At 33.5% G+C, this 14456-nt stretch overlaps 2 protein-coding genes across 2 annotated transcripts in view; both read left to right on the forward strand.

Annotated features, from left to right (window-relative positions):
• LOC111423967 (trynity) overlaps nt 1-942 on the forward strand; it is a 37294-nt gene extending 36352 nt beyond the window's left edge. Inside the window, exon 8 of the mRNA XM_071194713.1 lies at nt 12-942. Coding sequence (XP_071050814.1) covers nt 12-574 — 563 coding nt within the window. The 3' untranslated portion in view covers nt 575-942. The remainder of the gene's footprint in view (nt 1-11) is intronic.
• A 7492-nt stretch (nt 943-8434) lies between these two features.
• LOC111423989 (uncharacterized) lies at nt 8435-10031 on the forward strand. Its single transcript, XM_023057377.2, has 2 exons — nt 8435-9678; nt 9735-10031. The coding sequence occupies exons 1-2, from the start codon at nt 8435-8437 to the stop codon at nt 9961-9963; spliced, it is 1473 nt and encodes a 490-aa protein (XP_022913145.2). The 3' UTR covers nt 9964-10031.
• Nucleotides 10032-14456: the final 4425 nt, after the last annotated feature.

A 14456-nucleotide genomic window follows, 5' to 3' on the forward strand; every position in this document is an offset into this window, starting at 1 on the left:
TTTTTTTAAAGCTCCTTATGGAATTTTTGCAAGAAGTTGTGTGGCTATGGCTAAAGATTCAAAGAGTACCTTCCAAATAATTGATGAGGATGGTTGTCCGCTCGATCCATCAATTTTCCCAGCATTCACAACAGACGGAAACGTCTTACAATCAATTTACGATGCATTTAGATTTACAGAATCATACGGTGTAATCTTCCAATGCAACGTTAAATATTGTCTGGGTCCGTGCGATCCAGCAGTTTGCGAATGGGGAAGGGAATCATTAGAATCCTGGGGCAGGAAGAAGAGATCCATCTCAAACGAAACCGAAACCGATAAAGAAGAAGATATGACATTGAGCCAAGAGATTTTAGTGTTGGATTTAGGCGATGACAAACAAGATTTTGATAAATTGGTGTACAAAGCAACCGATTACCACGAAGATAAAATCACGATAACCGAAGTGTGTCCAACGAAAACGTCCGTTTTAGCACTTGGCGTAACATGCGCGCTTCTTGTTATCTTATACATAAGTACCATTTTCTGTTATTACATGAAAAAGTGGTTAAATCCATCCAAACACTTGCCGTAAAGTGAGCGAATTATATTAACCGAGAAGATTCTCGATCTTGTACAAAAAAAAAAGAAAAATGAAACCTTTCTGTGAGATTGGTTAATTTAAAACTCGAAACCAACCTCAACAGAGACGTCCAAGAATTGCAATATTAGCGTTACTAATCGCGAGAAATCATAATTAATTAGTTTCTAATTGCTCGGGAATGGTGGAAGACTGGTGTTGGGTTTCTTCTTCTTTTCCTTTTACTTCCGCTCGCGTATCCTCGAGTTTTTACTGCCACGAACTAATGATACTCGAAAATCTCGAACTTACGATGAAATATAAAAAATGGGTTTACCTCTGTGATAACTTGTTGGATTTTCTTTAATTTTCTATTTTTAAATGTTTGTGGCAGTGGAAACTTGACAACTTGATAGTAAAAAAAATGATATAATTTTAAAGAGTAAATAAACCAACCCCGCATATCATCATATAATTTATTTATCATCTTCATTTCCTGCTGCGTGTATATAAATCATCGGCGATCTATTTATTTTATTTTTATTTTTATTTTTTCTGTGAGTAATGCGTTTTTACCAGTTGTAATTTTATGAAAATCATAATAAAATAAATTAGTATTTTATAAAGAAAAAAATTCGTTTTAATTTTCAAAAATGTTAAATTTCTCCTCAACCAAACAATTTTTTTGCAACACGGGCTAATTTATTGAAAAGTAGATACTTGTATTGATCTTATACGTATTTTTCAAGTTAAAAAAGAAATTCAAATGCCGTCCTCACAGCCGAATCAATCCGCGATATTCAAAATACGATGGAAATAGAAGAGACAGAACCAAAGAACCTGGGTACATTTGTTTAATACTTCGTTAATTTAATTAAACTTCAATACCGTTACTTATTATATTTATATTCTTCACTATTATTATATTCATACAACTAATAACGTTCTTACTTCTTACCAGAGCTGGGACGGATACAGGAAAAAAGTATTCGAGTACCGGATACCGGATACTTACAATGTATCCGGATACTTTTTTAAAAAAGTACGGATACTTTCTCTATAAAAGTATCCGAATACAAGTATCCGGATACATGTATCCTGCAGTTTTCGGATACATGCTCGGATACTTTTAAAATGACCTAAATTATTGTTAAACTAATATATTGTCATCCATATTTTACTTATAGTGACTCCTAATCTTTTCTCCTATATTTTTTCCGAGTGGTCACTCGCTGGGGAAATTTAGTGTACACTTGCTAGGGAATGAGTTCTTTGAATTTTTTCTAAATTTAGAAAATGAATTTAGGAAGAATTTCGAATTTAGCATTCAAATTTTAGTCGGAGAGAGAGCCCTCGATTTTCCCACAATAATAAAAGAGAAGAACAACTAACTTCCAACATGTAAAGCCACAATTATTGATGTAGTCACAAAAGATGTACAATAGTAGGAGAAACTGAAAAAATATGGGGCTTCAAACACGCTGGTGTATATGTATGTGTGTAATAATAGAATATTAAATAAAAAAACTCAATTAAAAAGTATCCGGACACCGGACACATTCAGATTTAGTCACGGATACCGGATATCGGATACAAAATTTGAAAAGTATCCGGATACAGAGTATCGGATACTCAAAAAGTATCCGAATAGTGTATCTGGATACATAAGTATCCTGATACTACCCAACTCTGCTTCTTACTAACAATTATAATTATACTAATTAAATTACTTATTTTACTCTGATCTGTTACGCGTGGCCTTGTTCTTCCATTGCATGCTCATACCACCCTCTCGTGTTACCAACCTCTTATTATAAAAAGTAACCATAATTCAAACACTCAACATATAGTATATAGAGATCAACAACTACTCAGCTCCCAAAGAATTTATAAAAGTCATATATGCAAATATTAACAGCTTTAACAATAAGAAACTCCTAATTTACAACTATATACAAAAAAATGACATAGATACTACATAGATGCTATTTTTAGAAACTAAAATAATGGCAGAACAACATATTAAATACAGAGACTGGCAAACAATTCAAAAACAAGGTTACATAACCAATAAGACAAGAGGCGGATCCCTCATATTGCTAAAGCCAGTAATACCTCTAGGTAAAGCAAACTCACCATCGATTAACAGACCCCTCAATGAATGTCTCCACTTCACCATCCCTTTCGATACAGAACAAATCCACATTTTTCTTGTGTACATCCACCCACACCAGTCTCTTGAAAAGAACATTTTTTCTAAAGCAGGACAATACAAATACGTCATAATAATAGGCGATTTTAACATTAACCCATCTAACAATTGCAATCGTTCTTAGACAACTCTCTTTCAGACTCCTCTTTCAAAAAAAGACATACAGACCCTACATTCTTGATGCCGGCAAACAACGACACAACCCCGGATATCCACACTGAAAATATTACAAGTCTTACAGGTGATCTATGCTCCGACCACTTGGCGATAACGTTCAAAATCTGCACAAATTAAACCCCACCAACCCAGACTGAAAGGTCAAAATATAACCTAACTAGAACCAACATACAAAAAGTAAATGAAGACATAACAACCTTTATAAACAAATCCAGAACAACACAAATGAACGAGTACTTCATACAAGATTTTCACAACTCCCTTACACAATCAATAATACGCCACTCACCGAAAACAAGATACTCTCCATATACAGGGTGTCTCACGTAACTGGTTCGTTAAAACTTTTTTAGGTTCCACTATTCATAGAGGTTTGAAATTTTGGTAGCATAGGTTGTTCATTCTAAACTTTCAATCTAAAATATTTTCAAGATGGCCACCACTTCCGGTCTACCGGAAGTAGACCACAACTTCGTTATTTTAAATGGAATGCTATAGTTTTTATTACACCTTTCAATTATACATAAAAAAATATGTTGACTTTGATAAAAGTTGTTGGTACCTACCATTTTTTGTTTTCGAGTTATTTTGATTTGAAGCTTTTTTTGGCAAATTTCACCATGCTCTTTAAAAGCCTATATCTCAGTTAACGTTCATTAAAAAAACCTCTAAATTGGCACGATTACTCTTCAGATGTTGCCAAATAGATTGTCATTTCTTGTATCAGAGTTTCTTATACAGGGTGGTCAAAAATTGAATTACCACATTCAATGGCTAGTATAATAGGCCCTGTATTTTTTACCCTATCAGAAAGGGAATTTAATTCTCTACAAATTATCTATAAACATTCCTATACCTATTTATTGTAGTTTCCCTGATATTGGGACATTAATCAAAGCATGCACGGAATGCGGGAAAACGTTTGATTTTTTTATTAGAAGGCTATGGAATTTTGACAGTTTTTGGTCCATATTTGTGTTATTGTTGTTGTTACTTACTTTTGATCACGAGTGAAAGTCATTGTATAGGTATCATGGCAAATTATTCCAACGCCGATATTTTAAATTTGTTTTATATTCATGGCAATGGCCTCCACGATCTCCAGATTTAACACCATTGGATTTTTATTTGTGGGGTCACTTAAAAAATCAAGTGTACAATTCACCGATCAACACACGACAAGAGTTGCGTGATAGACTGATGCGTGCACTACGTACTATTGATGGCGACCAACTTCTACGGGCCACAACCGTAGAAGTCGAAAGAAGAGTTGAAAAATGTTTAATGGTGTAATGTTTTATAATTTTAAGTTTTTGTTTTTTTATATGTTATTCATTCTAATTTCTGTTATTAAATTGTTGTTTTTCATTGTTTCATTTATTCTTTTTGCTGTTCGTTATTTTTGGTAAATAAAAGCGAGCAAGCTAAAGGTTATTCAACCATAGTTAATTGTAGAAATAATACCAATAATAATTTAAATAAATTAAACGATGAACTGTCAAAATGTCTTGGCCTGCTAACAAAAACACTAACGGGCTTTGGGATTTTATGTCTGATTTTGATTAATTTTCCAATATCAGGGAAACTACAATAAATAGGTATAGGAATGTTTATAGATAATTTGTAGAGAATTAAATTCCCTTTCTGATAGGGTAAAGAAATATGGGGTGTTCCATTTAAAATTTTCGACTTTCTCGCAATTGAATATTGAGAAACGATAATTCAATTTTTGACCACCCTGTATAAGATTCTCTGATACAACAGATGACAATCTATTTGGCAGCATCTGTAGAGTAGTCGTGCCAATGCAGAGCTTTCTTGAATGATCGTTAGCTGAGATATGGGCTTTTAAAGACCATAGTGAAATTTGTCAAAAAACACTTAAAATCAAAATAACTCGAAAACAAAAAACGCTAGGTACCAACAACTTTTATCAAAGTCAACATATTTTTTTACGTATAATTGAAAGGTGTAATAAAAACTATAGCATTCCATTTAAAATAACGAAGTTGTGGTCTACTTCCGGTAGACCGAAAGGGGTGGCCATCTTGAAAATATTTTAGATCGAAAGTTTAGAATGAACAACCCATGCTACCAAAATTTCAAACCACTACGAATAGTGGAACCTTAAAAAGTTCTAACGAACCAGTTACGTGAGACACCCTGTATATATATATATATATATATATACACTCCTCAACTACATACTCGAAATAATTCACAACAAGAGACGAATATACAGAGAATATGAACGAACAAACAACAGAATACTAAAAAATGAACTAAACAGATAAAACAAAAAAATTCAAAAATTAATCCAAAAATACCAACTGAATCGTTAGTTAGAAACATGCAAAGAAATAGAAACGGATTGCGGCAAAACATATTGGCAGAAAATCAAAAAGGTGACAAAATACAAGAAAATCAGCGACCACGATTACGACAATCATCACCAAGAATATATTAACGAATGGTACACAAGATTTTTAACTATGCCAACCCACGCGCATAACGGAATACTAGAAATAACTCAAGAAGAATATGATGAACACGTATCAAAAGGCAAAAGTTCATGCCCCGGATTGGATTTAGTAACCAAAAAACTACTGAGACCACTAAACCTAGAAGTACATAACTTAATCCGTAAAATTTTGAATTTCTGCATGCAAAACCTTCTATTCCCATCGTCATGGAAAAAACCTACAATTATAAAAATCCAGGAGCAAACCATTCTCTTCCACAAAGCTACCGCCCTATCACCCTACTGTTTGTAATTGAAAAAATCCACGAAAGATTCCTTAATTCCAGAATTCTTCACCTTATCAAAAACAAAATCCCTATATACCAATTCGGCTTCAAACAGAAAGAATCAACAATTCATCCACTTATTATTCTCACAAATAACATAAAGGAACGAACCACATCACCGAAAAACAGCGATCTTATTTCTTGACATAAATAAAGCCTTCGACACAGTCTGGCACCAGGGCCTTCTATACAAGATGGATAAATTAGGAATACTTACATCTTACCTAAAAATTATAGATGAATATCTTCGCGGCAGGAAACTGAGCATCAAAATTAATAATGCTACATCCTTCACTTTCTCCCCTCTCCAAGGAGTACCTCAAACATCCCCAATCTCTTCTGCTATGATATATACCCTCCAACCCATCCAGACACCAACTATATTATCACACGGACACAACACTAATATCACATGAAAAAAACCTTCAAATAGCAATAGAATCACTCCAGATGCTTATCATTATGGTTCCACAAATGGAGAGTCACCCCCAATCCGGACAAATCCCACACTCCAGAATCCCCAATCAACCCCAGCACATCACGACAGGCACATCAATTACAAAACCTACAAACCTGGTCAAATATCTGGGCATAACTCTGGACAGCAAGTTGAAATTCAAAACACACTACAAAAAAATACAAACAGAGATAACAAGACGAGCAAAACATTTTAGATCATTGACCAACAAAGACAATAAAAGTATATGCCGCCCAATCCTCGATTATGGACATCTCACAACTATATTATGTTCCCCGGAGTCAACAAAGGAAGTAATCAGGCAAGCAGAAAGAAAATGTTTACGACTTCTGACAAAAATTAGACAGCCGAACAATCCACTCCACAACATAAACAATGAGAATCAAATATATATTCAAGAATGGAAATAAAACCAATCTCAGTGAGGCATAAAATACTGAAAGAAAATTTCTCCAAAAATTCCAAGCAAGACACCCTACATCCTAAAACCTAAAACATTATACGAAGAACTCAACATAAATTCACAAACATAAATATACTGTTATTTTATAATTCGGTCGATAGGTGAATAAAGTTATTTTCTCTCTCGTTAAAAATGGCTAAATTCGAAGTTTTAATAGAAATTTAAAGATATATTTTTCCTCAACCAAAAATAATCTTACAACGAGCTTAAAGGTCTTGCACAGAAGACTGGGTAGTGGGAAAAGAGAGATAACCATAATTAGAAACAAAACAAGGAAGAATAATAACGAATAGGGAAGAAATAGTGACGTATTTTTACCAGCTGCTGTACAAGTGAGCTTTACAAACCAAGGATCTGAAGAAATGCCAAATATTTCGCTGGTGGAGATTGAATTTGCTCTAAGAAATACTAGAAATAATAGAGGGTCGGGAGAAGATTCTGTGGCTACGGACACAGTAAAGATCGGTGGTCCCTGCTTGCTCCAGAAAATAAGGGTCCTATTTAACCTCTGCCTATTTAACAGCACAATACCGAGTAAATGGCACAACGTTACGGCAATACTGTTTCACAAAAAAGGAGATACAGCCGACTTGGATAACTATAGACCAATAAGCCTTCTGAATCCTTTCTATACACTGTTTTTGAAAATACTGATCACCAGACTTGAAAATAAACTACCAGCCACTGGAACAGGCGGGCTTTTTTCAGGCAGATTTGGAACCAACGAGGCAGGCTATCAGAGTGTTGATCAAAAAATCGATCGAAAACAACAGGCCATTGGTGCTGGCTTTTGTTGACTATCAGAAGGCCTTTGATACCGTTGAGATGGGCGCATTCGTAGAAGCATTAAAAAAATGCCGCGTCGATAATCGATACTCATAGCTAATTTACATCATCTACAGAAGGCAGGGTAATGCGATGTCTCCTAACCTGTTTATCACAACTCTGGAATATGCATTCAAGACTACATGACTGGGAGAATAAAGGCATAAACATTGACGGTCGAAGACTAACAAACTTATGTTTTGCGGATGATATTAAGCTGATAATTTCGCTGACATTAAATTGATGCTGCGTGAGCTGAAGGAAGTATGTGCATTTCCATACCATCCATCGGTTGGTTATCTTATATATATTAAATTTATGACCAACCTGGTTCCCAGTGAAAACATTGTGATGGAAGGAAAGGAAATTGAACTAGTGGATCTAGCACCTGTCTTGGCCATGAAATTAAAATCACAAGAAACAACCAGACGAACTAAGGAGGAGAATAATCCTCTCATGGGCAGTATATTGTAAACTCAGAGGTGTGTTTAAGAGCAAATTAGTGCGTGCTGCTGGTCATGACCTAACTGCTTTGACCATAACATCTGCCAACAGGCTTAGAACAACACAGCGTAAAATAGAAAGATCAATGCTTGGTGTATCGCTAAGAAAGAAATAAGCGGAAATAGGAGATGTTAAAAATTAATTTTATATGAATTTTTTAAATTAATTAATAAAAATTGTTAAAATTATTTTTGTAATCTAAATATAACCAAAAGCGATAATATTTTATTGAATTTAATCCGAATAATTCTTTATTTTAAAAGATAAATTGTTTATAAACAAATTTCTAACGTTCTAACAAATTAATCTAAGTCCAAGTTCCTTTGATAAATAATCTCATTTATAGATTTTTTAAAATTCTCTTATATAAATCGAAATTGCTCTCAAAAACATAGTTATATCCAAAAAATGTCCTCACCATTAAGTTTTATTTTATTTATTTTTTTTCAATTTTTGTTCCCATCAAGTTTTTGCTCCTTATCTAATTCAACTCATGAAGTAATTATAATAGGAGCCGGGGCTTCCGGAATAGCAGCATTTTCTGTATTAGCCAAAAATAAAACGGATGTTATAATTCTTGAAGCTGAAAATAGAATTGGTGGGCGAATCAACACTGTGGAATTCGGCGAAAATGTCGTCGATTTAGGTGCACAATGGGTTCATGGAAGCAAACATATAGGATACAAATTAGCTAACGACTTTGGATTGATAACAAAAAGTAATTTTTCACTCATAAATTACTGCTATTCGAACCGGAAAGAAATACCCAACGATTTAATTGTTAAATTCCAAGAAATCTCTATGGAAATATTAAAATGTCAAGATATTCAAGAAGAACTAACAGTGGCTGAATTTGCAACGGAAAAATTTAAAAACTTAACTTCCGATTTAAAGGTACCGGAAGAATTTCCGAATTTATTAGAAGATATGTTAGAGAATCTTATGCACAATTATATAGCTGGTTTAAGTGCTTTTGATTGGAATCAACCTTCCGCTCGTTCCGATAACGAAGATTGCGACGAAAATAATTATAATTGGAAAGGAAAAGGTTATAAAACGATCTTAAACGTGTTATTAAATAAAGCGCCTTATGGTTCGGATAACTTTGAACCTGAAAAAAAGATTTTATTAAGTAAAAATGTTATAAAAATAAAAAGTAATAATAGCGAGGGTATTGTAAAAATTTATTGCAACGATTCAACCGAATACAAAGCAAAACGAGTAATTTTCACACCATCTTTAGGGGTTTTAAAAGCAAAAATGAATATGTTTCATCCGGATTTACCAGACCACAAGCAAAGAGCTATTAAATCATTAGGAATTGGGGGAGTTGCAAAGGTTTTTTTGGAATACTCAAACGATTGGTTTAATAAACACCGAAAATTCGATGTATTAGATTTAATTTGGGACAAAAATTTACGAAAATCATTAAAGAATTTTACAACGGATGAAGGAGTTCCTTGGATTACCGATTTAGCCGCAATTTTATCCGTTGATTATAACCCGAATTTACTTTATCTTTGGTTTGACGGACAAACCATACCTTTCATAGAAAATTTAAGCGAAGAAGATTTAATGGATGGCATTCAATTTGCGATGAATCAATTTTTTGGGCATAAATTTGATATCCCAAAGCCGATTAACATATTAAGGTGCCTTAAATGCGTTTAATACATTAATATAATAATTTGAACATATAAATTTTTAGATCGAAATGGTACACTAACGAACACTTTTTGGGCACGTATTCATATCAAACGATCGAGTCGAGGAAACAACCCAGCAATAAGCATTTAGGGGAACCTTTACAAGATCAATATGGAAAAGATGTGATCTTTTTCGCAGGTGAAGCAACTTCGCTTGATCATTTCAGCACAGTTCATGGAGCTATCCAATCGGGATTTAGAGAAGCAGATAATGTACTAAAAAGTTTATAGAAAGAATTAGTCCATTTTTTAAATTGTAAAATATACAATTCTTGAGTTGAAAATATAGTGAATTTTACTTAAGATGTAATATACAAAAATATATTTCCATAGAAACGAGGGCGTACTTACTTACTTTGTCTCATATAAAGTGTAACATGTCTGAATGTTTTTGGTTGTAGGAGTAATGTTAGTTCTAGTGACAGTGGTAGGTAGTGCTAGTTAAGATAAGATATCACTATGTTGCATATTTTTATTGAACTAACACAAGACCTAGAACTAGAATCATTCGGGTTTAGCCGTCTTGAAAGACGTGCGGCTAAATCAGAATGTTTCTAGTTCTAGGTCTTGTGTTAGTTCTAGCTTTGCACTAGTACTATCACTAGAACTAATACAATACCTAGAATCATAAAGGAGCAACGCACTAAAGATTAAGCGACTCTTCAGAAACAAATAGATGACCTGAGAGGCATTAATAGAAGGTCTAAAAACCCAACAAAATCTTAACCCTCCAGTAACCACTAAAGTGGTGTATATCACAGACGAAGATGAGTTAGCTTTGGAGACTGACTGGATAATAAAACAAGCTAAAAGAAACAACAACCGTAAAAACTGAAATCTCGCCATCTAAGCTGTCTTCGGAAATTGAAAGCAAACCTGAAAAGCAACTCGTACAATCTGGCGTAAAAAGCAAAGCAAAGGTATTACAACCCCCACCAATATTAATTTATAATGTCAAACAATATGATGACATTTATAAATTACTTAAAAGCGTAATTAAAGAGGGATTTTAAACACATGCGCTAAATAACGGCACAGTAAAACTGAATCTTAATTCGGAAGAAAAGTACAGAGAAGCATCAAAGATGCTTACTGAAAAGAATTTGTCCTGGTCAACTTATGAAAATAAGCAAACCAGAAATCTGAAAGTGGTCGCTAAAAAGATGCATAAAAGCTGTGATGTTAATGATATCAAAGATGATCTAAAACACACAAAATACAAAACACAAGAGCCTCTTCCTTTATACATCTTGGATTTTGCACCGTCAGAGGATGTAAAAAGAATCTATGAAATAACAAACATATTAGGAATGCGTGTCAAAATCAAAGAGTACAGAAAGCCAAAACAAATGCCCCAGTGCAAAAGGTGTCAAGATTGGAGCCAAACCAAAACTTACTGCCACAAAAATTCGAGATGTGTTAAATATGCTGGTGAACACTGGACCAGCGAATGCACTATAGCCAAAGAAATCTCGGCTAAATGTTTCAACTGTGGAGAAAATCATCCAGCGAACTACCGAGGATGCATTGTGATTAAGGAACTACAAGCCATCAGGAATAAGAAAACAGTAAATTCAAATAAAATAAAGCCAGGCGTCTCGTATGCCGAAAAAGCAAGTGGTCAAACTGCAGAGAAAACTGTAAGAACATTTATCGATAAGAAGGCTGACAGTAAATTAGATCTAATACTAGAAAAAATACTTCAACAAGAAAAAATAATAAAAACATTATATGCTTGTCTAGATTTCATTGAAAGCAATTTAAACCAAGGAGCGATTCAAAAAAGGAATCAAAATGTCTAAAAAGCACTAAAAATAATGCTGTGGAATTTCAATGGTCTTCGACAGCATCAAAACACGGTACCATTAATAAAGAAATAAACTTAAAGAAAACAATATTGATATATGTCTTATCTCCGAAACTCACTTTACACGAGAATCGTGTATAAACATCAACCATTACAATCGAGGTGGAAGTGCAATTATTATTAAAAGGAATGTTGACCACTATTTGAACAATACAATTAGTACTGAACAACACCAAACTATAGTGGTAAAAGTTCAAACTGCTAATGGCTTATTACCTGTAGAAGCAACGTACATACCACCGAGACATAATCTCAAAAGAGAACATTATCAGGAAATTCTATTACATCTTGAAAACAAATTTATACTTGAAGGAGCCTTTAATACAAAACATATGTCTTGAGATTCTCGCTTGACAAATACAAAAGGAAGAGAATTAAACCATGCAATAGAGGCCCTAAATTGTGAGGTGCTTTAAACTGGGAAGCCAACTTACTGGCCAACAGATAGAAGTAAAATTCTCGACCTGCTTGATTTTTTTATTACGAAAAATATATCGCTTAACTTCGTAAACATAGAAGAAGAGTTAGGGCTGGACTCAGATCACTCACCAGTAATTATTACTCTAAATAACAAAATAACAAACAACCCTTTTTATCACTAACTAATAAACTCATTAATTGGAATCTATTTCAACAAATATTAGATAATAAAATTCATCTTAATGCTCTTATGAAAACAAACGAAGACATTGAAAATGAAGTAGACAAGTTCTTAAAAGACTTACAAACCGCAGCCTGGGCCTCAACACCTATTTTAACACCAAAACCTAAATCTAATATTTATCCTAAATTCATTAGAAACAAAATTGCAGAAAAACGGAAAGCAAGAAAGAAATGGCAAACCAATAGAATTTCTAGTAATAAAACTAAATTAACTAAAATAACAGCTGAATTAAGAGCATTAACAGATAGCCACAAAGAAAATAATATTCAAAATTACTTAAAAGACCTTACTGACGATGCCAGTACTGATTATTTTCAGTGGAAGGCAACAAGAAAGCTTAAAGTTCCAAAAACACATACACCTCCAATTCGAAATAATAATGGAAATTGGGCTAAGAGCAATCAAGAAAAAGTTAATTTGAACATCTGAAAGAAGCTTTTACATCAGACAGTCTAACAACCATGCTAAATAGTGTCCCGCATAATTCAAAGTGATCAGCAGAGTAATATACCATGTGTAAGAATGAAAGAACTGTATTATGAAATACAAAAACTAAATGTAAAGAAATCAGTAGGCTATGACCTAATTAATGGAGAAACATTGAAACATCTACCAAAACTGGCGATTACAAAACTATTACACATAATTAATGCTGCTTTTAAATAGAAATACTTCCCAAACATATGGAAAATTGCTGAAATAATAATGATACCAAAACCTGGTAAACCTCCCACAGATGTTACATCATATAGGCCAATATCATTATTACCTTTACTATCAAAACTGCTTGAAAAATTACTATTAAAAAGACTAAAACCTGTCATGGAAGAAGAAGCCCTAATACCAACACATCAATTTGGGTTTCGGAATAAACATGCAACAATAGACCAAGTGCATAGAATAAGGAATACTATCGAAATAGCAATGGAAGAAAATAAAGTCTGCTCCGCCGTATTTCTGGATCTTGCACAAGCTTTTGACAAAGTCTGGTTAGATGGTTTAAATTACAAATTAGACCAAATACTACCATCAACGTATAGTCAACTATTAAAATTGTACCCTTCTGATCGATATTTTAGAGTAAAATACGAAAATGCTTATTCACCACTACATGAAAGACGAGCCGGAGTTCTTCAAGGAAATGTGCTTGGCCCAACACTGTACTTACTCTACACATTCGACCTTCCTCAGGCACCAAAAACTTAACAGTTACATTCGCAGATGACACAGCGATCTTGGCTGTTGCAGAAAATGAAGCAGTTGCTAAGTTCGCCCTATCGGCAAAAACTGAAAAATTTGCAAAAACGACCATCGCGAATATCTCATTCATCATCGATTTTTTAAGAGCAACTTTTTACGAAGAATTCAGTGGAGTAGGTAGAATTTTTTTCGCATCTTTTATTTTCAAGATTTTAGAAGTAACTTTACCTTTTTAAATGGAAACCATAGTTGGCTATGACCTAAAATAATTTGTTATTTTCTTCTGATAACAAATATATATAGTTTGTGGGGTATACTTCTTATAGTTATTGAATAATTAACAAAAATTCATTTTGTTCTATCTAAAACTATGTATTTAAAAGTTAATGTTCCTATGGTGATAATCATACATACTATGATGGAACATAATGTATCATTTTTTTTTGTTCTTTCTAAAACTTATGTATGTATTTAAAACTTAATGTTGATATGATGGTAACCATGCCATGATGGAAAACATTGTTTCCAATTATTGCCAAAGTTTGAAGTAGTATTTAAAAATTCACTAACAACTCTGGAATTATATGCTGGTGCTCCGTCATATTGAAAATATATCATTTGAGACATATTTAATAGCAAATTGTCGACCAAAGGCTCAATGTGCTACCTTAATATATTGAGGTATTTACCTGAGTTTAAGTTTTTATGGTAGATACTATATGCCAAAATTCCCCTATAAAAAATTGAACCCGAATCTTCTTTGAACATTCAGAGGCTTCATCGGTCTAGATGACATTTTGAACAAACAGCAGATTATTTAATTTTTCTAAATATCGTCTACAAAATTTTAATCTTAGATTGACATCTCCGGCAAGTAAATGATGAGTTAGCCCCGCTTTGTATGGTTTATACTTATTTTTCTTTCGCTTTTGGGTCAGACGTCTTGTTCAATTTTTCTGCAAGATCTTGATGGATTTATCGCATCTGAAGCCA

This window comes from Onthophagus taurus, chromosome 3 (assembly GCF_036711975.1).
Source record: "Onthophagus taurus isolate NC chromosome 3, IU_Otau_3.0, whole genome shotgun sequence".
NCBI classification, from domain to species: domain Eukaryota; kingdom Metazoa; phylum Arthropoda; class Insecta; order Coleoptera; family Scarabaeidae; genus Onthophagus; species Onthophagus taurus.

What these genes read in the sequence shown, in the direction of transcription:
- LOC111423989 (XM_023057377.2), top strand. Translation starts at nt 8,435, where the DNA reads ATGTCCTCACCATTAAGTTTTATTTTATTTATTTTTTTTCAATTTTTG. An exon ending in AAGCCGATTAACATATTAAG is followed by an intron (nt 9,679 to 9,734) that starts GTGCCTTAAATG and finishes ATAAATTTTTAG; the next exon opens with ATCGAAATGGTACACTAACG.